The following is a 25,797-nucleotide window of genomic DNA, read 5'->3' as shown; positions in this document are numbered from 1 at the left end:
TATAGGTACATATAGAAAAATTACAAACAAAAAAATATATAAACATAAAAATATATAAAAAATTACAAACATCACAGTAGCAAAGTACATTGTCGGAGCTCTTTGGGGGGGGGCCTTCTGGGCCCCCCCTTCCCTACGCCACTGTCCAACCTAGCAACGAACACGTGTTCAGCGAGCTGCGTTGCCCCGTCTCTAACAAGCGTATCAGGAGCTTTCTACACCTGGTGGCCGTCACCTTTTTTTAGTCACGTGACTCCCCAGTTTGCCTCACGACTGTGGTCGCCGAAAATCGGGAAGCACCGGTCGGGACCATGCGGACATAAGTCCAACGCTCCAACCACTAGACTACGGTGCTCCTCTGCTCATTAACAAGAGCTATATATTCTTTACTATTTTTAAATATTGTCGTAGATGGGTCACTCAACTTCAAACTTAGTACCAACTATTGTTTAATGAACCTCCCTTAGATTGCACTTTATTACTATACAAACAGCTCTAAATACCTATACAAATAGACTTAATAAGGTTGACGTCAGGTCCTTATCTTTTGACATTGTTCAGATTGAGAACTTCAAAGGATTTTAGAAGTGTCAGCAACTGAAACTATATTAACTTGGACTAATCTTAGTGCACGTCTATTATTTAAAATAATTTTCAAGAGTTTCAATGGGAATTCCCGTCTTCCTCAGCGACGTTTTCTTGTTCCAATGGCACTTTCCATCTTCCTTTGCAACGTTTTCTTGTTTCAATGGGATTCCCATCTTCCTCGCCGACGTTTTCTTGTTCCAATGCAAATTTTCATCTTCCTCAGCAATATCTTCTTATTCGAATGGGAATTCCCATCTTCCTCAGCGACGTTTTCTTGTTCCAGTGGGAATTCCCATCTTCCTCAGAAACGTCTTCTTGTTCCAATGGGAATTCCCATCTTCCTCAGCGACATTTTCTTAAATTATCGACTGCAAATTTCAATCTACATATTATGGTATCATTGTTATGGTATATAAATAACAAAGAAACTCTCTTCTTCTAGAAATGAAAATTATTTGCACAAAAACACCTTATTATTATCTGTAACCGGACCTGCACTTTTAATAAATATCTGAACTTTCACAGAACCAATCTGAAACTGTTTCTCAACTCAAATGGTCAACCAATTAAATTTCACGAAAAATGTGATAATGGAGTATTCGTGGATACTAAAGTATTCCAAAGCTGTAGGAAAGCTATTGAGTGTATCACGTTATTCAAAAGTTGAAGATGAGTACCGCTTATAGTCTCAAGGTTGTAACTGTATAGTACATCTGTACCAATCTGAAAAGTTTCAGATTAGTTCTGTGAGAATTCAGATATTTAAGAGTGCAACTTTTGTATCTGATAATAATCCGCTAAAGGATTTATTATAATTGAAGTAGAGGGATCAAATGTTGAAAATAGATGTATTATCATTTTAAATTTATTGTGCAAGGTGTTTGTATATATAATTTTTATTTCTAGATAATAATTGTGATAGCATTAATTGTGATAGCATTTGTAGATATAGAAAGAGCTTTTGGCAACGTAGATTGGAATATTATGTTCAGAGCGTTGAAGAATCTGAAGGTGGATTACAGAGACAGAAGAATATAATATACCAACTTTACAGGAGTCAGACAGCTGTTATAGGAAGAGATCAGAAGGAAGCAAGAATAGGTAAAGGATTAAGGCAAGGATGTGGTCTTCCACCTCTCCTGTTCAGCGTCTATATAGAAGAGGCTATGATAGAATTCTTTGATAAAAACAAGAAAGACGTAAAAGTAAATGGACAGGTTTTCAGCACAATTAGGTTTGCTGATAACGTAGCACTGATAACGGAGAACGGAAAGAAATTTGCATGAAGTACTTTCAAACCTGAACGACCAACTGGAAAAAACATGCAAAATGAAGATAAATAAGAAGAAAACCAAAGTGATAAAATGCACAAAAGCAGGACAGGAAAAGGGGCAAACGTATGGCTAGATGGAGAGAAAATCGAAGACGTTAAGACGTTCCCCTATTTAGGAAGTCTAATATCCTCGGACGGAACGAGTGAAGTAAAATGTAAGTTCAAGAATAGCGCAGGCTAAACAAGCATTCAAAAGGAAAAGAGGACTGCTAACATTAAGAAATGTGTCGTTGGATGTACGTAAACAATTTATTAAGACTCTGGTAGGGAGCTTAAAGGATCAGAGACATGGACATTGAACAAAGCTGAAATATCCAAGCTGGAAGCATTTGAAATGTAGTGTTGGCGCAGAATACTGCGCATATCAGGGTCGAAAGGAAAAGGAATAAAGACGTACTAAAGGAAGCTAGTGAAGGACGACAGATCATGAAGATAACAAGAAAAAGAAAACAGCCTGCTTGGCCAGCTTATTTGGCTCTCCGATTGGATCACCATGTTGATAGAGAGAAATATAGAAGGAAAATCAGTAAAAGGAAGACGAAGGATAGAATATCTTAATTCAGTTACGAAGAAGAGACCTTATCAAAGTATAAAACAGCTCTCCCAAGGGAAAGAAAAGTTCATTTTCAATTTATTATGCAAGGTATTGGTATATATATATATATATATATATATCATTTTTATTTCTAGGAAGAAAGGTTTTTGTTTGATTCTTCTACTATACCCATTACAGTTGATGGTGTAATATGTAAGGTGAAGTACTCGACGCTTAAAGATTACGCTGGTGAGGAAGACACGGGTTCCCATTGAAAAATTTAGCAATTTATTAAAAGGTAGATGTGTACTACTGTTTGTCCAAGTTAACAGTTGTTATCATGCGTCAATTTAGTTTCTCTTTGCTGTTACTACTTGAAAAAATACTCATCTATTGAACTTCATTTGCTTGTAACGACACACCATCTCATGTCTCTTTAATAACTTATAGCCTTTTAACACTAATGTGTTGAAGTTAAACTTAATACAAGGACAATTTTATGAGGTTTGCCCACCCCTAAGGACTACAATACACGATTTTATTAAATTGTGGCTTACGAAGTTATTACTTCAAAAGAAGTTACTGAACAGACTTCAAAATCATACGGCTACATGAGGTAACACACTTCAACAATCATACAACTACTTGAGGTAACACATTTCAACAATCATAAGACTACTTGGGGTAAGACACTTCAACTATCATACGACTACTTGTGGTAACAGATTTCAACAATCATAAGACTACCTGAGGTAACAGACTTCAACAATCATACGACTACTTGCGGTAACAGATTTCAACAATCATATGACTACTTGAGGTAACAGACTTCAACAATCATATGACTACTTGGGGTAACAGACTTCAACAATCATACGACTACTTGAGATAATAAATATACATTAGATCTAGAATCCAAGGGAGTCCGGATCCATTAAGTTGATCATTTATCAAATAAGCAAATAATCGCCTGACTCGTTAGAGGTTTTAGGACATAGAATTAACTTTTATTAATATTAAAACGTCTTAAGGGAACTTTCATGATATCAAGAATAAAATTTAAATAAAAGCAAGTACTACTGTACTTCTCAATAAAACTGATTTGTACGAGGGTAAGCCAGAAATTAATGCCTCCAAGCTCCTACTTGGCTAATAGTACTGCAAACGTTCTGAACTATTTATCATTAGTTCCCTGATGTTTAAGCTATTGGTGTCACTTGTTTCACCTTTCTATATTTTCCCATTACAGAGCAATCGAACAATCCATATCATCCAGTGGTGACGTCTGGTTGAAACAGCGGGCTGTCATCGAATTTCTGACTGTGGATGGTTGTGCGCTCAGGAACATTCATCGCCGACAACGAGTCATGGATACACCATTACGACCCAAAAACGAAGCGTTAGTCGATGGAATACCACCACATGTCCTCTCCTCCGCCAAAAAAAAAAAAAAAAATGCAAAATTGTCCCATCTGCTGACGGTGTTGATATTCTGCCTCATCCTGCCTATAGTCCGGATCTTGCGCCCTGCGACTTTTGGCTCTTCCCCTAACTTAAGGATCACCTTAGGGCCAACGCTACAGTTGTGACGCGGAGATGGAAGAGCAGTTCGGCAATGGTGTCACCAGCAGCCGCCACAATTCTTTGTCAACGGCATGAAAAACCACACCTTCGCTATGGCGCAAGTGTGTTGCCCGTAATGGGGAGTATGTTGAAAAATGATGCCACCATTTGTAGCTGATATTGCAAGCTTTCCACTGATACCTGTATCGGTGCTATCTGGGTCGGTATACCTATCATCTTGGAGGTATAACTTTCTGAATTACCCTCATATATCATGGAACGTTTGAGTTCTACAACGGGAATTTTCCTGTACCAGTGAGTAATTATGTACTGTACATCAATTATGAAACAAACTGTGGGATCTACCGTAGTCGGCTCAAGACTTCACTTACGAACTAACATGTGCCCTATCTAAATATCCATGTTTCAGAGTTCTAAGGTACTTCCGCAAGTCTTGACCCAACTGCGGCAGGACCCATAATTTTGGAACTATGGACTTTTAAAGTTTTTTTTTTCATGTTTTCGACAGCCTGTGACTCCGAAATGAAATATTTGCACATCCAGGTTGGTCTATACTTTTTGTCTTCTCCTCGTGTTAGGAATCCCCTCTCAAACGTTGTCAGTGTTGTTTTGAAACACACTGTATATAATTTCCCATATTAAACATAATTTTACTCCCAAGCTGACACATCTAAAGATCATAAGAGCTCCAAATCACCATTTCTTATCTTTTTTATTTCTCCTGTAAATTTTCCAAATTTTTAGTAAAAACGGAGGGACACCACTAAAGTTAACTAGCTAATGCTGACTTTTCTAGTTGATTCAATCGTACATATCTTATATGCGCCTCACATCTATTTTTTTTTGTGTACATCCCATTCGTTCAATCTTTATTTGGTCACTTTATATGGAATTAATTAAATACCTGGCATCTTATTAATTGAATTACAAACATCATCTTGAAAAAGAAAATGAAATGAAATCTTTAGTTTTACGTCCCACGGTTATGCCGGTTAGGCTAAAGGAGACGGTGATGATGAATAATGAATGAAATGGTGGAATGAAGAAAGTGGGAGAACCCCGAGAAAACCCACGCACACGGTCATCTTGAAAATTATATGGAATATACAGGGAATTACAAACATTTGTCACAATATTTTGGGAATAGATTCAAAATAAGAAAAAAGTTCGTATGGACTCGTGGTCGAAAGTGCATAGTTTCGTACTTATAGGATGCCGAAACCATGAAAAAATGAAGTTTAAAGGTCCATAGTTCCACTATTATAGGACTGATCATAGTCGAGTCAAGTCATCACTGAGGAACTAGTATGTGAACTATCCAAATATCCATCTTTTCAGGACCTCCAGTACTTGCATAATCATTTTTAGAGAGGCTGTTTGGGAATACTTGATTACTATCCACCTACCTCTCTAAAAAAAATGGCGTGCAAGTACTGGAGCATTCTTAAACATGGATATTTGGATAGTTCACATACCAGTTCCTCAGTGATGTCTTGACCTGACTACGATCGGTCCAATAATAGTGGAGCTATGAACTTCTAAAGTTCAGTTGTTTCACGTTTTCGGTACCCTATTACTCCGAAACTATCCACTTTTGAGCACAGATCTATATGAACTTTCTTTTCTTATTTTGTTGTGAGGAATTTGTTCCCATTTTTGTAATACTTTGTATAAGTAATAGTTTCCTTACTTGCAAGTCCAAAGCTTTGTTAACACTTAGTTACGGTTTGTTTTGTGCAAGTAAGAACTTGACTAGTATCTAAACCTCTTTAGTATTGTAGTTCGTTTCAAGTATGACTTTTGTAAAAGTAGATACAACGTTTTGATGTCGTTTTAGCTCAAGTAAAGGTTTACAGTTAGTTTTAGTAAACTTATGTAGATATATATATATATATATAAAAATTACATATAATGATTTTCTCACCTGTGACTTGACTTTTCACTCTGATTTCCTCATTGTCTACACTGATATCTCGACTATTTACTAACGAACGTGTACGAAGGTGATCTGATTGAAGATAAGCAAACTGCTGCAACTTTTTATGAAATCTTTCGAAAACAAAAAGCAAAACAATAAATAAAACTGTGTCTGCGGCGAACATGGACATTTCAATTTTAAGATTTGCAATGAAAGATTCTTCAACAGCGTCAAAAGAGTTATTCATTGGATTATGTAAATTATCTAAGAAAAAGAAAATGAAAGAAAAAAAAACAACTATATAAGTAATATATAAATATATAAGAAAGCATTACAGTGACCAATATTCTATTAATCATACATTCAACCATAAAGATCTTTATTATGTATATACAGGGTGACTGGTAATTCAATGTATCCCTTGCAAGGAGATATTCTACAAGTACTTTGGAACATTTTCACCTATATGAACCGCAGGTCGCAAATCCATAGTTTCTGAGTAATTTGTACATTTGTGATTTCTTTGAAATTTGCCTACTAACGAAAGTTTTATCCTGACTCTTCCACATATCCTGAAGCGATGAAATTTTACATGTGTAATCCTGCATACTTATGTAGATCATATGGTAATGCACAACTCGTAATTGTGCACCGTTGCTGTATTATAGGTCCGAAAGTGAAGTAAGATTAGTGGTCCAAAATTCTCCCCTGCACCTCAGAAAGCAGCCTAATAACATTGCAGAAATACTTGCCTTTAGGAACTGACTGCATGGTTGGAAATAAGTGGAATGAAGATGGTGTGCGGTTGAGGGAAAATGCGAACTATGACGGATTTCATACCCAGGGTTGTCGCATTTGTCTGATCAACATTCGAACAGTGAACTGGTGCGTTGTTATCCAGGAGGCGGGCACCTTTCGTCATCATGCATGCTGTGGTATTTCACAGAATCCCGCAACGCATGCAGCAGTGAGGCATAATATATCCTGGTAATTGTGGTACCTTTTGTCTGGAAAGCAAGTAGTAACACCTCATGCTGATTCGAAATAAAATGATCATCAGTTTGGTCGCTCAGAGTGGAGCTAGGGACTTCCTTTGGTGGTGGTATGTCGGCACGCTGTCATTGGTTCGACTAAGTTTTCCCTGATTTTCTTCACTCTCACATTTAATGTCAGAAATTTAAGGTCAAACATTTAATGTCAGAAATTTTGCACGCGTCCAGCAAACTGTATTTTATAACAGTATAATCATTTCTTTGAGAAAGATACCTTTTAAAAATATTTCTGTAGTCATTGTTCAGACACTACTACAATTCATTACTTCATTTAATCTTACCGATAATTACAGTTTTTTTTTCTATTTATACAATACAATTTTTGTGAACATTATAATATCGAAAAAGAAAAGGACAATTACACACAAAAAGTGATAAAACTGTAGCTATTCGATATGTACATGGCAGCTGATGTCGATTATCAAGGGGTAGTAAATATTTCGACTGCAACGTGATAAGAGGCCAGGTGCCTGGACTATCCTACCACATCCACCATACAGTGCGGACTTGGCATCTTCTGATTTCTATTTCTTTGGGCCCTGAAAGATGTACTATGTAGGCAACAATTTTCTGATGGGTGCTTCATCGCAACTGTAAACAAGTGACTTGCCTCTGTTTATTCCAAATTTTACGAACGTGAAAGACAGGTTCTTGTTCATCATTCGTAAAAGTGCATAAGAAATGGTGCTGACTATATGGGAAAATGGCTACGTAGCTGAAACTTGCCTTATTCTATTGTGCAACTCAGCTCTATGTGTCTCTAGTAATTTACTTAAAATTAATAGTATTGTCTTTGGAATAACGCTTGTAGTACTATTAGAAATGATAATTTACTTTAAAAAATAATTGCATTACTTTTGGAATGACACTCGTAATACTATTAGGAATGATATGGCATACTCATTTAGAAAAAAGGAAGTTTCTTTGTGAGTAAAATTTTTCTATTTCGTAATTAAATAACTTGGAGTTAAAAGGAGTTCATTAGTTTTTTTTTTAAATTAGAATAATTTATTAACCATATTTGGTAAGAAATATAGTCAAGACTATATACAATGGCTACTTTCTCCATTTAAATGAAAGCATTATCGTTTACCTCTCAACTTAGAAGCCATTTGTATTCAGGCTTTAATCGTTTTCTGCAGTAGTTGCATACATAGAGGTAGCACCCTTGACGTTTTTCAGATTGAAAATAGTATAAAATAGACTTCAGTAAAGTGTAAATTTGAAAGTTTTGAAATTAGAAGCCTCATTTCATAATCTAAGAAATACTAAACCACCACATCATCATTGCACATTATAACGCTGAGTTTGGTTTTCCTAGATCCAGGATATGTTGTACGAGGGCAACTAAAATATTATCCGCAACTTTGACACAATTCTTCTTACATTGTTCTGCTGACCTCTGTCCTCGTTCATTTTATTCTTACGCTTTTGTGGTCATGCTATGAAAGTTTGATCCTAATCCCTCCATTTGTCTTCCTTTTGTTGCAGATAGATCATGGCCGCTCCATTAGAAGTTTGCCTCAATTAGAAACAACGAGCAGTGATTCGGGTTTTTGTGGTCGGAAGGTGTATCAAGGGCCGCAATCCATCAAAGGCACAATACGGAAACAGTATCTTGCCGCAACGGAGTGTCTACGAATGTATTGAAAAACGCAAAAATGGTCGTACAAGTGTTACGCACGAGAAAGGAGCCGGTGATCATCTACGGCCACAAATAATGACAACATTGACCGTGCATGTGACTTGGTGGGTGACATCCAGAAGTCCTAAAGTGCAGAAGTCCTAAAATGCAGAAGTCCTAAAAATATGGGCACTAGACCTAAATTTTAGGACTTCTGCACTTTAGGACTTCTGCACTTTAGGACTTCTGCATTTTAGGACTTCTGCACTTTAGGACTTCTGCATTTTAGGACTTCTGCACTTTAGGACTTCTGCATTTTAGGACTTCTGCACTTTAGGACTTCTGCCTTTTAGGACTTCTGCCGTTTAGGACTTCTGCCATTTAGGACTTGTGCCTTTATCATTCACTTGCTTTAGTTCTGAAATTCGCCACCACCACACGAAATTGGGACGATGCAGCAACTAGTTGGCAATAATGTTACGAACGTATCTAATTCCAACAGTAACAGCTATATTTGTACTACTAAGATCGTTATTATCACTATCTGTTCTGCACTTATACACGAATTACATAATACAACCTATTTCATTCTAAGAATTAATTACATAATTTGTTAAGAAATTCGTTTCTTTCGAATGGAGATACGAGAATCCCAAGACAAATTCCTAAAACAAGAATAAATAAATAAATAAATAATAAAAAATGTTTAAAAAGAATATTTTACCAGACTTCTGAAACCAAGCAAACATTCAGAATTGCAATATATACAGTGCGGAGCGTATTTTATTAAGAGTAGGACAAAAATCCACCAAAGTTTACTTAATTAGGACAAAAGCACACTAGACATTTCACGAGTGAACATTAAATACCAACTGTATACATAAAGAACGCAGTAAATTTAAAATTGAGCAAAGAACATTTATTATGCAATACAGTGGGTGACATTAATAAGTCTTAAATGGCACAAGTCCTAAAAATATAGGCATTAGACCTAAATTTTAGGTCCTGTGCCATTTTTGCAGAAATTACTACATAGTCATTTAGGGGTGTAGCCTGCAAATTTTTCTAGGGGAGCATGATTTTTATATATTAAAAGCAAATCAAAAGTTTATTTCCAGATTACGAAAGCTTCAATAAGACAATAAATTTATACATATTACACATGTACACAAATACATAATATTATTATATTTCCAGTTAGTTCCTTTTTGAAACCTGGACCTTGACAGAGCGTAAATTTAAAATCACAGCTTGTGGGAAATGTACGAATCAGGTAGTTATAAGAAATCGGAAATTGTTCATGGAAATCCATTTGTTTGACTGTATTTATCTTCTGTACTCTTATATAAAAGAGTAAAGATGAGTGATTTTTTGGGCATACTACTACAAGTAGAGTCGTTAAATTTTAATTATAAAATATAATTTTCTTATGAAAGCAGGACATAAGAAAGAATTTTTGGAAATAAGTATCGTAAAACGGGTGGGGCAAGATTTTTTTAAAGGGTAGTGTATCTCGCAAGTTTCTGAAGCTAGTAAAATGAAACTTGGCATATAATTTTTCCTGTTAAAAAAAACTGAAAATTGAACACATAAAAAGGAAAGAGCAAAGGGAGCACTTTTTTAATGTTCGAATTCCCCATTACTTACTCAGAAAATATGTAAAGAAGGATTTGTTTAAGCTAGATGCGTGAAACTCGGTATTTGAACTTTTAACTAAAAGTAATAAAATACTATATGTTTCAGTATCTTGAAAATTACACTTCTAAGGGGAAGGAGGGTCAATTTCTATAATATTAAAATATCCCACTGCTTATAAGATTTGGGCAGAAAACTCTTTTCCTTTAGGCCTCGGTTATTCCAGTTAAGCAAATGAGAGTACAAAGTGGCTAATTAATTAGGTTCTTTTAATTATTTTAACATGTTGACGTAGTTTAATTCTTTTAAAACTGTATTCTTTCACATTCTATTATAAACATCCTTCATTTGCTGTAATTATTAAACACGTTTAAGAACAAAAGAGTAACTCATAATAGAAACAATTTCTGCAGGAACAACTGGTAGGACTCAGCCTCTTGTTGTGTTCTTTAGGCCGTTAAAAATTTTCTTGAGACATTTTTCTGACACTGTCCTTCTCTACAACTATAACATGAATTTACATCTCCGTAATAATATAATTAAGATCTCATCACTGATTCATAATCAGTTTTCTTTTCCTAGATTTGCTAATCTTATTGGGTATGCGTGATATAAAAGCGGTTATTGGAAGAAAAACCATCTGTGTTTGAAAATTTTCTTTCAAAGATTGTGCAGCATTTTGCGATTTGTGCACAGTTATTGCCTTAATAAGGTGTGTGTGGTGTACACAATGTTTATGCATCACACACTTTTTTACTATATATCATTACCGTAAAACGTTTTCCCAATCAATTAATAATTATAACATTTGAGGATATAAGAAGTTCTGACATAGAGTGAAGCGAGGGGACTCACTATAAATAAGTAACCCTTGCCAATTACAGAAACATTTAATTTTTATTTTATTTATTAATTTATATATTCTACTTCGTGAATTTATTTCTCCCTAACGAATAATTTTCATTTTGAAGAGTGGACGTTTCGGTGTAAACATTAGAACTTTTACACCGAACCAGCCTGACCTTAACCGGCGAACGTCCTTACACCGAGCAATCCGTACACCGAAACGCCCTGCACCAAAACGTCCTACACCGAAACAGCCGTATCCCAGGAGTAGTTAATTACGAATATGACAATTATTTGCTACAGAAAGACTTCTGTACAAGAAATATATGTGTAAAAATAATTTACTTCAAAACAACACAAGGAAAGCAAAATTTATGACGTACATAACTAAAACACAATATTATGTTACTAATATGAAGTCAATGGTGTGGAAATAGAGAAAAACAGACATTATGAAAGATCTGGGAATCACATTTGGTAGAAAGTTAAAATTTTGTCAACATAGAAATATATCATGGAAAGAGTAAGAAAGGACAATAGGCTTTATTTATTTATTTATTTATTATTTCAGAACGATAGAATATGTATTTATACAAATAACTTGTAAGAACTAAGGCTCTGTAATATGAAACAGTATATCTAAAACTTGACTAACAGATTGACAGTATTCTTCTTACGGACGCGATGGTAGCGCCACAAGAGACTTTTAGGACTTCTGCACTTTAGGACTTCTGCACTTTAGGACTTCTGCCTCGGTATGATTTTTAGGACTTCTGCCTTTTAGGACTTCTGCATTTTAGGACTTCTGCACTTTAGGACTTCTGCACTTTAGGACTTCTGCCATTTAGGACTTCTGCCATTTAGGACTTGTGCCGCGAAATAATTTTTAGGACTTGTGCATTTTAGGTCTAATGCCGTTTAGGACTTCTGCATTTTAGGACTTCTGCCATTTAGGACTTCTGCCGCGTCCCCGACTTGGTTCTGTTAGACAGATGAATGATTATTGATGAAGTGGCACATCGTCTGGAAATTAGTCATGGTTACTAATACACCTTTCGACTACAAAAACCGGATCATTGTTTGTTGTTCCTCTTTGGTGCAAACTTCTAGTGGAGTGGCCATGACCTATCTACGACAAAAGGAAGGCAAATGGAGGAATTAGGATCAAACTTTCGTAGCATGACCACAACAGCATAACAATAAAATAAACGAGGGCAGATATCAGTATCAACAATGAAAGAAGAGTTACGTCAAAATTGCAGAAAATTTTTGACTTACCCTCGTATAAATTACACAAAACTAGTGAAAAATAAAAGGAAACAAAATACTATCTGAATACTACTCACTTTTGAATATACAGAAAATTATATGTCTGCATTCATGAGGTAAGGTATAGCACCGTAGGATATCTTTATTTATTTCCTTTACATATTAAATTTGCTTACCACAACAACTGAGAACATCAGGCTGAGCATTAGGAACACACAGTTCATTTTCAGAGTTTAGCAGAATTAACTTGCATTGTTTCTCTTCAATTGCAAACATGAAAAGTTTAGTCAAAGTCTGAACTAAAATGCAAGTTGGACAAACATAAAAGAAGTAACTCCACGGTGTGGGTAACAGTAATGTTGCAATACCTATAAATAAAATATATGTATTTTATGCTTAAGCTCTATTAAAGAAATATTATTGCAATACTTTCTATTATTAGAGTGGAAATCTGTCTCTGAGTAAACATGACTTCTGGCACATTGATAACCTTTATGGCACAATCGTTTTTATACTTTGCGCAAATTTTCTTTGTATGTGGTTATATATACACATAACTATAGTTATCAGCATGCTAGATGATTCTGTTTACAGACGTTCTGTTTTCTCAGGGACAGAATATACAAGGTGTTTCAAAACAACATCGACAACGGTTGGAAGGTGATTCCTGACACCAAGATAGACCAACTTGGGTGCAGAAATCCGTCATTTCGGAATAATAGGCTGCCGAAAACATGAAAAAATAAACTTTAAAGGTCCATAGCTCTAATACTATGGGATCTACTGTATACGGTCAAGACTTCACTTAGAAACTAATATGTGCCCTATCCAAATATCAAGAATCCTGCGGTACTTCACCAACATTTTTATAGAGATTGTTAGTTAACATTCAAATTATATGCTCGCAGCCAAACTCCCTCTATAAAAATTGTTCGTTTCCGTCATTCTCCGTATTTTGTAGCCAATGCTGTTTCGCCTGTTCCGCTTCTTCGCTAGCTTAGTGCATTTCTAGTCGAACCATGGTTTGCTCCTATGTATTTTCGCGTGCTTCAATTTTTCTTTTGCTAAAATGTTAATGCTGTCCCTAATTTCAACCCAAGTATCCTCAACACTAGTACACTCCAAACCTTCTAAAACTGAGAATCTATTCGACACTTTAATTTGGTATTCCCTTCTCCAGGGGTGCCCACAAGGGGGGGGGGGCTATGACGCAAACTGCGTCATTGAAATATTTGGGGGGGTTAAAAATCCATATAAATATGTTTGAGGAGGGGGGTAAAATTAATCGAAAAGATTTTTTTTTCATGGAAGAACACCTACAGATAGACAATTGAGGGGGGTGCGTCATGGACATGAGGGGGGTGGGCACCACTGCCTTCTCGCCTGTCTGGTGCTTGGGGTCCCGGGTTCGATCCCAGCCCCCGCCAAGTGAACTTTGTGGTGGACAAACACCGTGTGCGTAGGGTTTTCTCGGGGTTCTCCCGTTTCCTCCCACTTTCTTCTTTCCACCATTTCATTCATTTCTCATACTCACCGTCTCCTTTAGCCTAACCGGTATAACCGTGGGACGTAAAACTCAAAGATTTCATTTCATTTTTTCCCCTTCTCACCTGGCTCACCTCTAATTTCTTCAAACTGAAGGGTAAGGGAAAAAAAGGAGGAATGTCACAAAACTGTACTTTCGAAAAAACGGCGTTTTTATACTTTAAACCGCGTAAAAAAGAATAGGGTAGTCAAATCTTATGCCCCTTTTTACATGGACATTTCGACATCTACGCATGCATCGCATATACTGTCAAATAGTACCAAGAGTTACCAACAGATAGGACAAAACATCCGATAAAGCACACACATGGACATTCCCTGTTTTTTCCCCTTACCCTTCAATTAAAAACCTCCGTTTTCAGATGTTGAATATTTATTTTCTTTATTCAACGATAATTTCTCTCTTATGCTGCTACCAGGTGGTAGTCAGTGCCAGAGTCAGCTCCTCTGAACGACCAAATATTAATTGTGCCTGACTGTTTTCTTCTATCTACTAAAATGTGATCAATTTGATCGTGTGTTTTTTTTCATCTAGTGAGATCCAAGTGTGTTTATGAACGTCGCTATGTGAAAATGTTTGCACTCCTCATGATAATGTTTTTGGATGTTGCAAAGTTTACGAGTCTAACGCTATTACTTTCGTTATGCAGACTCTCATTCCTTATAATCGATTTGAAAATATCCTCTCGTTCTACCTTCGCACTGAAATCCCTTAATATAATTTTCATAATAGTATTGCGGGAGTTGGTGAAATAACCGTTGTACTTCTGCATAAAAAGTGTCTTTTATATCGTCATTCTTATTTTCTGTTGAGGCATGTACATTTAAAAGAATATCACATCCTCAAAAGTAATAAAAGAAAGTCTATCGTTAATAAATTCAACCCGTTTAATTGCTGATATCATTCGTTTTTGAATGAAAAACCGTGTTCCTAGTTAATGATTTTTATTTCCTTCCCCGTAAAAGAGTGTAAAATTTCCGAACTTCACTACTCCCTTTCCTTTTCATCTAACTTCTTGAACTCGTACTAGGTTCATCCTATATTTCTCTAGCTCATTCGTTACGGATTTTAACACGCATGCCTTATAAAGACTACTTATATTCCTTGTTCCAGATCTCATGTGCATATTACTTCGCTGAGGTCGTGCTTAGTTATCGGTTCTGGTTCGAGGCTTCTGTAAATGTTTCTGAGCAAGCACGTTCTTTTTTTCCCACAGGATGAGGTTGTTAGCCTCACACCAAACCCCAAGCTGGAGAAACATCACTTGTCGTCTGTTCGCGACAGGGCTGGATCTTGAATCCTGCGAACTACGCGTTCGCAGAAGGTGCCAGGTGAAGAGGGCGCCAAACTAAAATATGAATTTTGTGTTTTAAATGTGAATATTTATGAGAGAAAATGTAATGATCAAAATTTTTCCAAACAGCTTCAAATAAATATTGTACAAACTGATAAAATACATCAAAGGGATAATAAAGTCGAATCTTTGCGTGGTTGGCTGTAAAGCACCCCTTTACAATTAAAATGGATTTGTACATCACTCGGATCCAGTGCCACACTCACAAGTTTCCTCACTGCTAGTTTGAGGAAAATTTTTCGCGACGCAGGAAAAGTTAGGAGAAATTTTAAAAAAGGAAAAAGGGAGATTTTACAAATATGAGATAAAATGTAGAGAAATTTAGTTTTTCAATAAATGTTATATTAAGCACTACGGCAGTACGACTAAACCAATGACATTCTTTCCACAAACCCAAAATATGCATAAAATATAATAGACTCATCATTCTTCTCACAACAACACTTCCGCGACCTTGCTAAAGAATATCATTGCCAAATATGACTTTGAAATGGAAATGGACCAACAAACAAAAGGAAGTCAACTTCACGTGTTGCTTATGGATTGGGTGGCATTGTCAAAATAGAAAGAAATGTCTTCAAGAGTACTCCACCTTGTTATAAACAGTGTCTCTGCATAGTATTTCGGTTCAATCCCCACAGTTAAGAGTTGAGAAAAGTCAGCGTAAATGAAATGCACATTATCGAAGTTCAAGCGACTGGTCTTTTGTTGCCCATTGGTCCAGGGAGGAGACAAATACTAAGAAGAGACGGGCGGTACAAATGGAATTTTGATCATTTCTGAGGAAAATTTTAACTTAGGTTCCTAATATCAGTGGCTCACAATCGCTGTTTACTGCTTAATGCTCACTTTGTTAACGTCTCTTAGTTCATTTGTCATTCGTCCATATTTTCGTTTCTATCCAGGGTCGTTTCTTTCTTCATTTATAATAATTTTAATTTTCCAATAGTACTTTGATTCCCATGTAATAATAATGGCCAACAGTAAAAAATTAAGTGAGCATTTTATAAGAAAAGAAAGCTACGAAACTTGAAAGAAGGTGAAAGGCAAAGGAAGTCTCTAAAAAAAAAATCTTTTGGCTTCTGGATAAAATTTCGAAGGTGATAACTATACAAATGTTTAGGTGGGGGAGTTGTCAATACCAGTTACTGTTAACGGAGCATTTGCAAGTCGAAAAACTTTTGAAACTGTAAGTTTATTTTACTTGATTGCAGTAATTTAGTTGTTAAATTAAAATAAAACGGATACAGCCTCTCCTCTTTGGTTACGAGTTTGAGTTAAATTTGATGTATTTCAAAATTCGTTTGAATACAATTAGTTTTGTAGCAATATATGCGTGTATAACTCGAAAGAATAACTGTGATCGAAATCGAAACTGTAATCGAGAGGTCAATAGCATTTTAAGTAACATTTTTTTTTTTAGTACTCTCACTGTGAATCACAGCAGCGTATACATATGTTCGTTGTACTATAACAGTGTAACAATCATTATCAATCTATTTTCTTGTATTAAATTTAGATAGAACGATATTTTTAAACATTTGGTAATAGTCTTAAGTAGAGTTTCGATTATTAGTTACTTGTGTTCAGGGATGTACCGACAGAGGTGATCCGTGAATTTGGATCCTCCAGAACTTTTAAGTTTTAAGAAAATTGGCACAGATTTCAGGGGGGCAAATAAACAAAATTATTTGCATTTTGTATGCTACTTCGAAAAATCTTCCAACCCAAAAGATAAATTTTTGGTGCGCCACTGTTTGTGTTTACATTTTGTTACTCATTGTCTGATTTCAAATGTCTATGTTGGAAGGAAAGAGACAAAAGGATGAATTGTTTTATAAGCCTAAGGGGCCTGATTTTGGAATTCCACCACTGGATCGATTGTCATTTGTTGTGTACTAAACAAGTTCAGCTAAAATTAATAAAGAATTATGCTATACTGCTGAAACTTATACTAGCTATATTGCTATTACTTTTATTATTAAAATAACTACTTCCAAACTAAGGTACTCTTTATTTACGGACACGGGTACATGCACACAAACTTTAAAAGTACTTTACTAAATTTTATCCCCATGCTACTAAATAATATTCTTCACAGTACTTCTAACAAGACCACTTGCATAACTTATACTAGCTATATTGCTATTACTTTTATTATTAAAATAACTACTTCCAAACTAAGGTACTCTTTATTTACGGACACGGGTACATGCACACAAACTTTAAAAGTACTTTACTAAATTTTATCCCCATGCTACTAAATAATATTCTTCACAGTACTTCTAACAAGACCACTTGCATACTTTAACTTTATTCTTGCTCCCACGAACTTTTTGACTCCTGCCAAAGCCGGCTATCCTGATGCTCATCACAGACTATTGACAGTAGTGTCACACTCTTCACAAACTACTTGCTATACCACATTTTCCACAGATTACTCACTATTTAACTCTTCCACATTCTTCACAGATTATTTCCTATTACACTCTTCCACATTCTTCACAGACTATTTACTATTACACTCTCACATTCTTCACAGATTATTCACTATTACAAATTATTTGAGATCAACTATATCTCGAGAACGATTAAATGGACTAATTTTGATGGCCATTGAAAATGACATACTCAATAAAATTGATTACGGATATAATAATAGTAAGAGATTTTGCCAATTGAAAGCCACAAAAGGACCTTTATAACATGAACTTTTCAGTAACAAAGAAAATAACTTAAGATAATTACTATAATCTTATCACTAGAATTGTGGGAATTGTTGTTGGGAGTTCTAAAGAAGATTAGGTTGGAATGGAAAGATCAAAGACTCATAAGAAACTTATATATGAACCAACAAGTAAGTGTTAGGATAGGGGAGAAACTGACAGAGGAAAGTGCAATTGGAAGGAAAGTTCGACAGGGCGGCTGTCTCTCGTCAACTTTATTTAATATCTATTTAGAAGAGATAGTAAAAAAGGACCCACATAATGAAGACGGCATTTCGGTAGGAAGTAGAATGATTGGATGTATAAGATTTGCAGACGATATGGCGCTGGTTGCAGAATCTGAAGAGAAAATCTGAGGATGTTAAAAAAACTTGATGAAGGGTTTTGAAGAATATGGGATGAAAATAAATGTTAGAAAGAAAAAAGCCACGGTGATTGGAACGAATAGGTCTATTTCCAATATAAAAATGGGGAGGGGGAGAAAATAGAACAAGTGAATAGATTTGGATATCTGGGTAGTATTCTTAAGTAATGACATGAAGTGTAAACGTGAAATAAAAGCAATGATAGGAATGGCGAAAAAAAGCCTTTAGAAGGAAGAAAAGTCTGTTTTCTGGAACCTTAAATGAAAAAAAAAATGAGAAAAAGACTTATGCTTCGTATGGAGTGTTTTACTGTATGGGTTGGAAACATGGACATTACGCAAAAGTGATGAAAAACGACTGGAAGCCTTCGAAATGTGGGTGTGGAGAAGAATGAAAAAATGAAATCTTTGAGTTTTACGTCCCACGGTTATGCCGGTTAGGCTAAAGGAGACGGTGATTATGAGAGATGAGTGAAATGGTGGAATGAAGGAAGTGGGAGGAAACGGGAGTACCCCGAGAAAACCCACGAGTGTGGAGAAGAATGGAAAGAATTAGTTGGGTCAAGCGGAAAACGAATGAGAGGGCGTTGGAAATGGTGGAGGAGAAAAGAATACTTTTAGATATTATTGAGAAAAGGAATACAAACTGGTTGGGAGATTGGCTGGGAAGGGAATGCACGATGAGGGACGTGCTAGAGGGTATGGTGGCAGGAAAGAGAGGGAGAGGGCGAAGGAGGCTACAATTAATAGACGATATAAAAACAAAGATCATACTTGAAGACGAAGAGATTAGCGGAAGACCGTGGAACATAGAAGCTTCTCAGCTGCGGCAAGTGACCTGCCAATAAGGGCAGAATACATATGATGATGATATCACTAGAAAATACTATGAAAATATGCTTTTAATGAAGCATAAGAGCATACCTTTTTGTCAAAATCAAACTTGTGTTAGTTTTAGACTTGAAGCTCATAAGTTTTAATCTGTTTCGACTTTTGTTTCAATTGCACTATTCAAAATACATCTTAGGTATATATATATCTTAGTCGTATCTTGTGCTTATTTAATAAAAAATGCTATCAATTATCAAAATTGGAACGTTGTTCAGTATTCATCCACAGTCAATTAGTCATAATTTCGCCATTTTTTGTTAATATTCAAAGGGAGACTACAGATATTGAAGAAGTTTGCAATTGTAACAATTATTTGAAGGAAAGTTTTGTCCATTACAACTTTCTACTCTTTTATTATCATTCAATAGGGGACTTCTAAATATTGTTTGCTTACACTTAAGAAGTGTCTAGACTCAGCCCTGGTCCACGACTGCTTATTCAATATATTGGCAGCTACCCCTTCAGCTGAGAATGCGCCTTCCCGTGGTGACAGTAACCCACGTTACACGGAGGGCTAGATATATTTATACTTATATTTTTTTTATTCTCCTATGCATTTTCTAAAAAATGCCAGTTGACGAGTTACGATTAAAGTCAGAACGTAGTATTGAATGCTTTGTATAAAAGGATGGTGGGTACTATGTTGTGCCATTTGGTCGATATAAATTAAGTTTTTTTTTTTAATTATTTTTATTTTTTATTTAAGGAAGCCACATTTCATGGATATTCTTGTTAACAAAATTACGTCAAACTGTAGTCAAAATACTATTGGAAGCAAGTATATCGAAAAATAAATTACATTTAAGTTTTATATTTCATTCAAATCATCTTACATACTTTATTCTAGTACATCTAGGGCCGGCGTGAGGGGGGGGGGGTCGAGCCGTGCCACCGCCCAGGGCAGCAAGTCTGATGGGCGGCAAAATTTGAAAAAAAAAAGAAAAGAATACAGGGGCGGCAAAATTTGAGAAAGAAAACAATAAAAGGGCGGCATGTGAAAGAACCACCCAAGGCGGCAAAACTTCTTGCGCCGGCCCTGAGTACATCTCAAATATCGCAAAAAATTAAGCAAGAAGTACTTATACTTACTGAAAAACTGTAAGATATAAAGTAAGAAAATACTTCATATTTATCACTTAAAACTGTAATGCTGATCAAAAACTTCGAACAGCTTGTAACCTGGCTGTATGGCTCCTCTGATCAACGCAACCGGGTCAAATAACGGTATCCTTACCATCTTCAAAACGATGATAAATTCTTACTAATAACCGAGTTAGCGCCAGAGCATACTCAATATGAAATATTTAGAGTTCAAATGTTTATAAGAAGCAGAAGCTTTACTTATTATATCAGAAAATACAAATGGAAAATATTATTCGACTTAAAATCCAATCTACTTACCTAACAGCATATTAATTATAACGATTATATTTCTGGCCATTGCAGCAGATGAATTAAGGAAACTCACAATATAAGTAAGAGGATACATACTAAATCCGTAGAGAATCAAAATTAATGAAAAGATATCTGAAACAAAGAATGCGGAAAACACACTTTAAAACAAAGAAGTTCATGATGCACTAGACAATATATATATAACTTATTAACATTTTAAGATGTATCCTTATAGTGGTCAATTGCATGCACACTCAGAGAGGCTTACAAAAATGATTTGTAATTAAATTAGTTATACACAGGGTCGGCCCTAGGCAATTTGCCACCCCGTGCAATTACATCATTTGCAACGCCCGTTTCTCCAGAAAGAACAAATCTTAAAAGCCACAATTTTAAGTATGCTACATCATCATGAACAATAAAGGAGAGGAAAACAGCACTCGTACTTAGAAAAGCCTAAACACTACGAATACAATCCCGATGTGTCTGTTTTGTCTTTAAATAATAAATTTGTTGTGTTAGTGAAAGATAAAGCAAACATATCTGCAGAGGAAAGATGGTAATCTTTTTTATAGAATTCAATATCGAGCTTCAATCTCAATATATCAGTTTACAATTCCAGTGCAACTAGTTCTTTTATCTTTATTTCTTGATTTTCCTTCAACATCTGTTAAAAAAATTTAAAAATTATACCTTCAATAATAAGGAACTTATTTATGACAAAGACAAGACTATCTTTCATATCAAAACTGTGATAACTAACTGAATGGAACAGGTGTTTGTTACTGTTCGAGAACTGAGTTCTTGTATTTGACAACAATCAACCAATTCATGTTGGGATTTGTTTGACTATTTGCTTTAGCACTATCCATGTGACCTTAAGTTAATGTGGCCTAAACATGATTTATGAATATAATATTCAAATAGCTTAGTAAATTTAACTATCATCATCATGAAGTTTGTTTTCAACGAGAAATATTTATTTTAAATAATATGACAGATTTTGCCGCCTCGTGCAAATGCACGTGTTGCACATATGGTAGAGTAGGCCCCGGTTGTACATTTCAAATATAAATGATGCAAAAGAATTTTCAACTTATTGATCATGAAATTGGTCTTCTGCTCAATTGTATTAATAGTATATTTCATCAAGCTTTAGAGTATCGTTATGAAAAATTAGCGTTTCATATCAACATGTTACGCAAAGAAATAATGGAGATGAAATAAAAGGTACTGATATACGAGGGGCTACTGAAAAGTTCATAGCCCAACCCAGGAGTACATGTGGAATTATGAAATATTTAAGTTAATCTAAACACTTCTCCTGAAGTTCAATACACTTCCTTCACGGTGCTTCAAATTTTGCAGAGCAGTTAAAAAAAATTGAATTGTTCCTCGCTCAAGTGTTCGGTAGCACTAATCACCTCCAAAATTACATCCTTTTATGTGTTCTTTGAGTTTGGAGAATAAGTAATAGTCTTACTTAACTAGATCCGGGTAATAAGGATGATGATTTAGACACTGAAACCCGAGATCATGCAATGTCAGCTATGTTTGCTGTGTTCGATGGACACAGGCATTGTCCTGAAGGAACAGAATTCCTTTTCTCAGTTTTCTTCAATGTTGCATTTTCAATTTGTCTTTCAGTTTTGAGTGTAATGTAGAGTAATATTCTGTATACCCTTGGGCAGGTAGTCTATGAGTACGATTCCATTCTTATTCCAGAAGAATATTGCAAACACTTTCCCATACGACTTCAATCTCCTGAACTTCTTGGGGCAAGGGGAACCTAAGTACCGTCACTCCTTTGACTATTGTTTCGTTACAGGATCGTAGTGGCATAATCATGTTTAATCATGTTTCGTCTATGGTTACTATTCGTGACAGAAATTGGTCGGCATTGTTGTCAAAAGGGGAGATGACTTTCCTTGCTGCCTTCACTTTTTGATTGCTGGCATATTTTTCGGAACCATTTTTTTTATTATTTTTTCGAGAGCTAGCGCATGTCCAAGTCATTATGAATTATACTACCGACGCATTCCTGAGAAATGCTCACAATCTTGCCATATTTTACTAAGATTCTGCAGTTTTTCAAGAATAGTGTCATGACTTTCATCCACAATTTCGAAGACAGTCATTGTTTTTTTAGTCTTTCTGCACATGGATCACCATCTACTGTAAAATCGTCACGTTTAAACTGTGCCACCCACTTCTTCCTTACTGCTTATGACGGAGAAAAGTCCCGTGGTGTTTCACTGATTTTCTCATGAATTTTCTTGGTGGAATAACAATTTGATAACGGCTCTGATCTCGATGTTCATGAATTTTGTTAATTAGGCACACGTGGTCACTTCAGTAGCCTGAAAAACACAATAAGAATTTTGTTATTAATATGAAAATCTGTATTTGTACAAACAGAGATATGTTATTTAAAACATGTACAATTTTATCATTCTATCCGCACTTGTTCTAGGTTGGGCTACGAATGTTTCAGCAGCCCCTCGTGCTTCCATATATATGAAAAATAAGTTTTTAATAGTTTACTTTATGTATCAGCCAGGAGAAAGTGTGTTAGTTCTTAGAGTAAACCTATCCCTGTTTCATTGTGAAGGTGAGATAATTAGAAACAATCTTTTATTGAAAAAAAATGCAGTCTTATTGTTTGCCCTATCACAATAACTATTTCGTCAAAATTTGTCTAAATTTCTGTAAGTTAAATTACAAAGAAATGAAATAATGTTTATTATTTATAATTATCATGAAGTTTTTTTTTTTAATTATTGCTTTGTAACAAAGCAAATATATTTTTAATAGCATATAAAGACTGTAGCAAGAGTATTAGAAAAATATATTGATATATTAATAGATATATTGTGGTTAGAAGTATAGTCAAAATGCAAATGACTGTAGTTTTGATTACCAGTAAACGAACATTTTCAGCGTTGATTCACTATGGTGAGGCAATCGGGAAGCCACTGAAATTATCTAACTACGCACTATGCTTTAGAAATCTGCAATTAGAGGGCAACTGATGTGTTGACCACATATCATATAAAAGGTACGGGCCGCCGTGTTAAACTTTTATCTCTCCAATTTGTTAAACTAAATCATGTTATGCTAAAGTTATTACTGATACATTTATTTATGAATTGCAAACAAAATTAAAAGATGTTCGGAGAACATCGTCTGAAGGAAACTCATCTCCAAAAGTAAATTACTTCTTCTGGATTTTTGATGAGAAAGGACATGCCATATATTAGGATTACGTGAGCAGGGTTCCTACTGATTCCTATTTCCCTGAATTTCCCTGATCTTTAGCAGGAAATTCCCTGACTTTCAGGACAGGTGTCGGATGCTGTTGACATATAAATAAGGAATAAATAACGGTGAATATTTATATATGAGAACATTTATTCTATAGATACAAATAGTAATCAGTTGCTCATACGTACATTCCACTTACCTGCCATAAAAATCTGAGCAACGTCCCATTCTGTGACCATATAATACCAAACAGGTATTATAATGATTGGCTAAATCAGTGCTTAAATTCCTGATGAAAAAGTACCGGGGCCCTTCCTGGCTACCAAATATATATATATATATATATGTGTGTGGTTTAGTCAAATCTTGTAACTTAAATTCCAGGCACTTCCATACTGGGAAAAATTGTGCAAATACAAATCAAACAAATGTCATGACAACATAGTATTTTCACATAATTTTTATGTGAATAATAATATCAAAATAGCTGAACTTACCTCTTATAAGACAATGGATGCAGTTAAGTCACAGTAGTTTCCATAAAGCTTCCTTCGATTTGTCTTCCTCTGCCTCCTGTCTTTTCTTGCAACTTGAGAGGGCGGTGTTTCTTCCTTGGGATATCCAGCGCTTAACGTACGGGAGGGGATCCCAGTATGACAATGGCGGACCATTAATATTTATTGTCATTAAAGATGACACACTTCCAAGCGATAGCGCGTTTCTAATTGGCGTGACAACATTATTCATTACACTGAAACCCCGCTCACACTCAGCATTGCTGACTGGTATCGTTTGCACACACTGCATTAGTACCTTCATTCCCCCCAAGACCTGCCTGCCTCCACTATCCTTAAAGTCACGATAAGCTTGAATAGTTTCTCGAAAACATAAAGAAAACAATTCGCACAATTCTTTCAAGTCTTGTTCTCCATAGTCGACATTAATATTTTCCGACCAGTACTCAGGGTAAATAATTTTCGTCATTTCGGAGTACACAGTGTCCTTCTCAGTCAAGCACCTTCTGTTCAAGTTTGTAATTACACTCTCATAAAACTACCCTTTGTTAATTTCCGAAGCGTTGTTTTTACTGTCACTCATTTTCAAGGGAACTCCTTTAAAATGTTTCTCTTTTATGGCTCTCTGTACTTCTCTCCAGTATATGCCTCCTCTCTCTTTGTGGGCCTTAAACACCTCGATTGTTCTGTATATGAGTTTGTTTGCCTTCGGTAGGGCTATAGTCTTTTCTTGCAAGGACTCTGAAAGGCTAGAAAGCTCACACAAGACATCCATCATTATTCCCAAACTTGTGATGAAGTGACTTTCTTCCAGCTTATTTGCTAGCCCTTGAAACGTTGATTTCTCTCTCCGATCGCGATTTACATCCTTAGCAGCATTAACAAAGAAATTATACAATGACGAATAGCCTTTCCACACGGACTCCACAGCTCGAAAACTTGATGCCACCCAGCGAATTGACAAAATTTTCCCCACTTTCGTTAGGTTGCTACATAATTGTTGAGCGCATTTATTTAACTCGTGCTGATTTTTTGGAGACATACTGAAAGTTGAATATATTTTATCAAGAAACGCTACAAAATGGTTTGTTGCTGTAACGTCATTCAATGCGTCGTGAACTGCAAGCTCAAGTCGATGATTTACGCAATGCCATGTTACAATACGAGGGAAGTCTTGTTTCATCAATGTTGCCAAACCTGCTCGTTTCCCTAGCATTACTGAAGCTCCATCCATACACAAGCCAATCAAGATATCCTGGAGCAATTCTTTACTCAACCCTTGCTTCTCAAGGCATTCCATGAGCGAGTTCTTAATATCAATCGCTTTGGTCCTTTCTAAAGGAATCAAATCGAAGAAT

At 35.6% G+C, this 25,797-nt stretch overlaps 1 protein-coding gene across 5 annotated transcripts in view; it reads right to left on the bottom strand.

The window, feature by feature from the left end:
- Positions 1 to 25,797, bottom strand: part of LOC145686756 (phospholipid-transporting ATPase ABCA3-like) — a 156,132-nt gene that overhangs the window by 31,521 nt on the left and 98,814 nt on the right. For all 5 annotated transcript variants that reach the window (XM_081760390.1, XM_081760394.1, XM_081760391.1 and 2 more), the window contains exons 18-20: positions 20,667 to 20,792; positions 12,561 to 12,752; positions 5,965 to 6,222 (exon numbers count right to left, since the gene is read on the bottom strand). In XM_081760390.1, coding sequence (XP_081616516.1) covers positions 5,965 to 6,222; positions 12,561 to 12,752; positions 20,667 to 20,792 — 576 coding nt within the window. The remainder of the gene's footprint in view (positions 1 to 5,964; positions 6,223 to 12,560; positions 12,753 to 20,666; positions 20,793 to 25,797) is intronic.

Source organism: Thermobia domestica, chromosome 5, assembly GCF_964235325.1.
Source record: "Thermobia domestica chromosome 5, izTheDome1.hap1.1, whole genome shotgun sequence".
NCBI lineage: Eukaryota > Metazoa > Arthropoda > Insecta > Zygentoma > Lepismatidae > Thermobia > Thermobia domestica.
The sequence above is the reverse complement of the archived record's forward strand: the minus strand, read 5'-3'. Positions and strand labels throughout refer to the sequence as shown.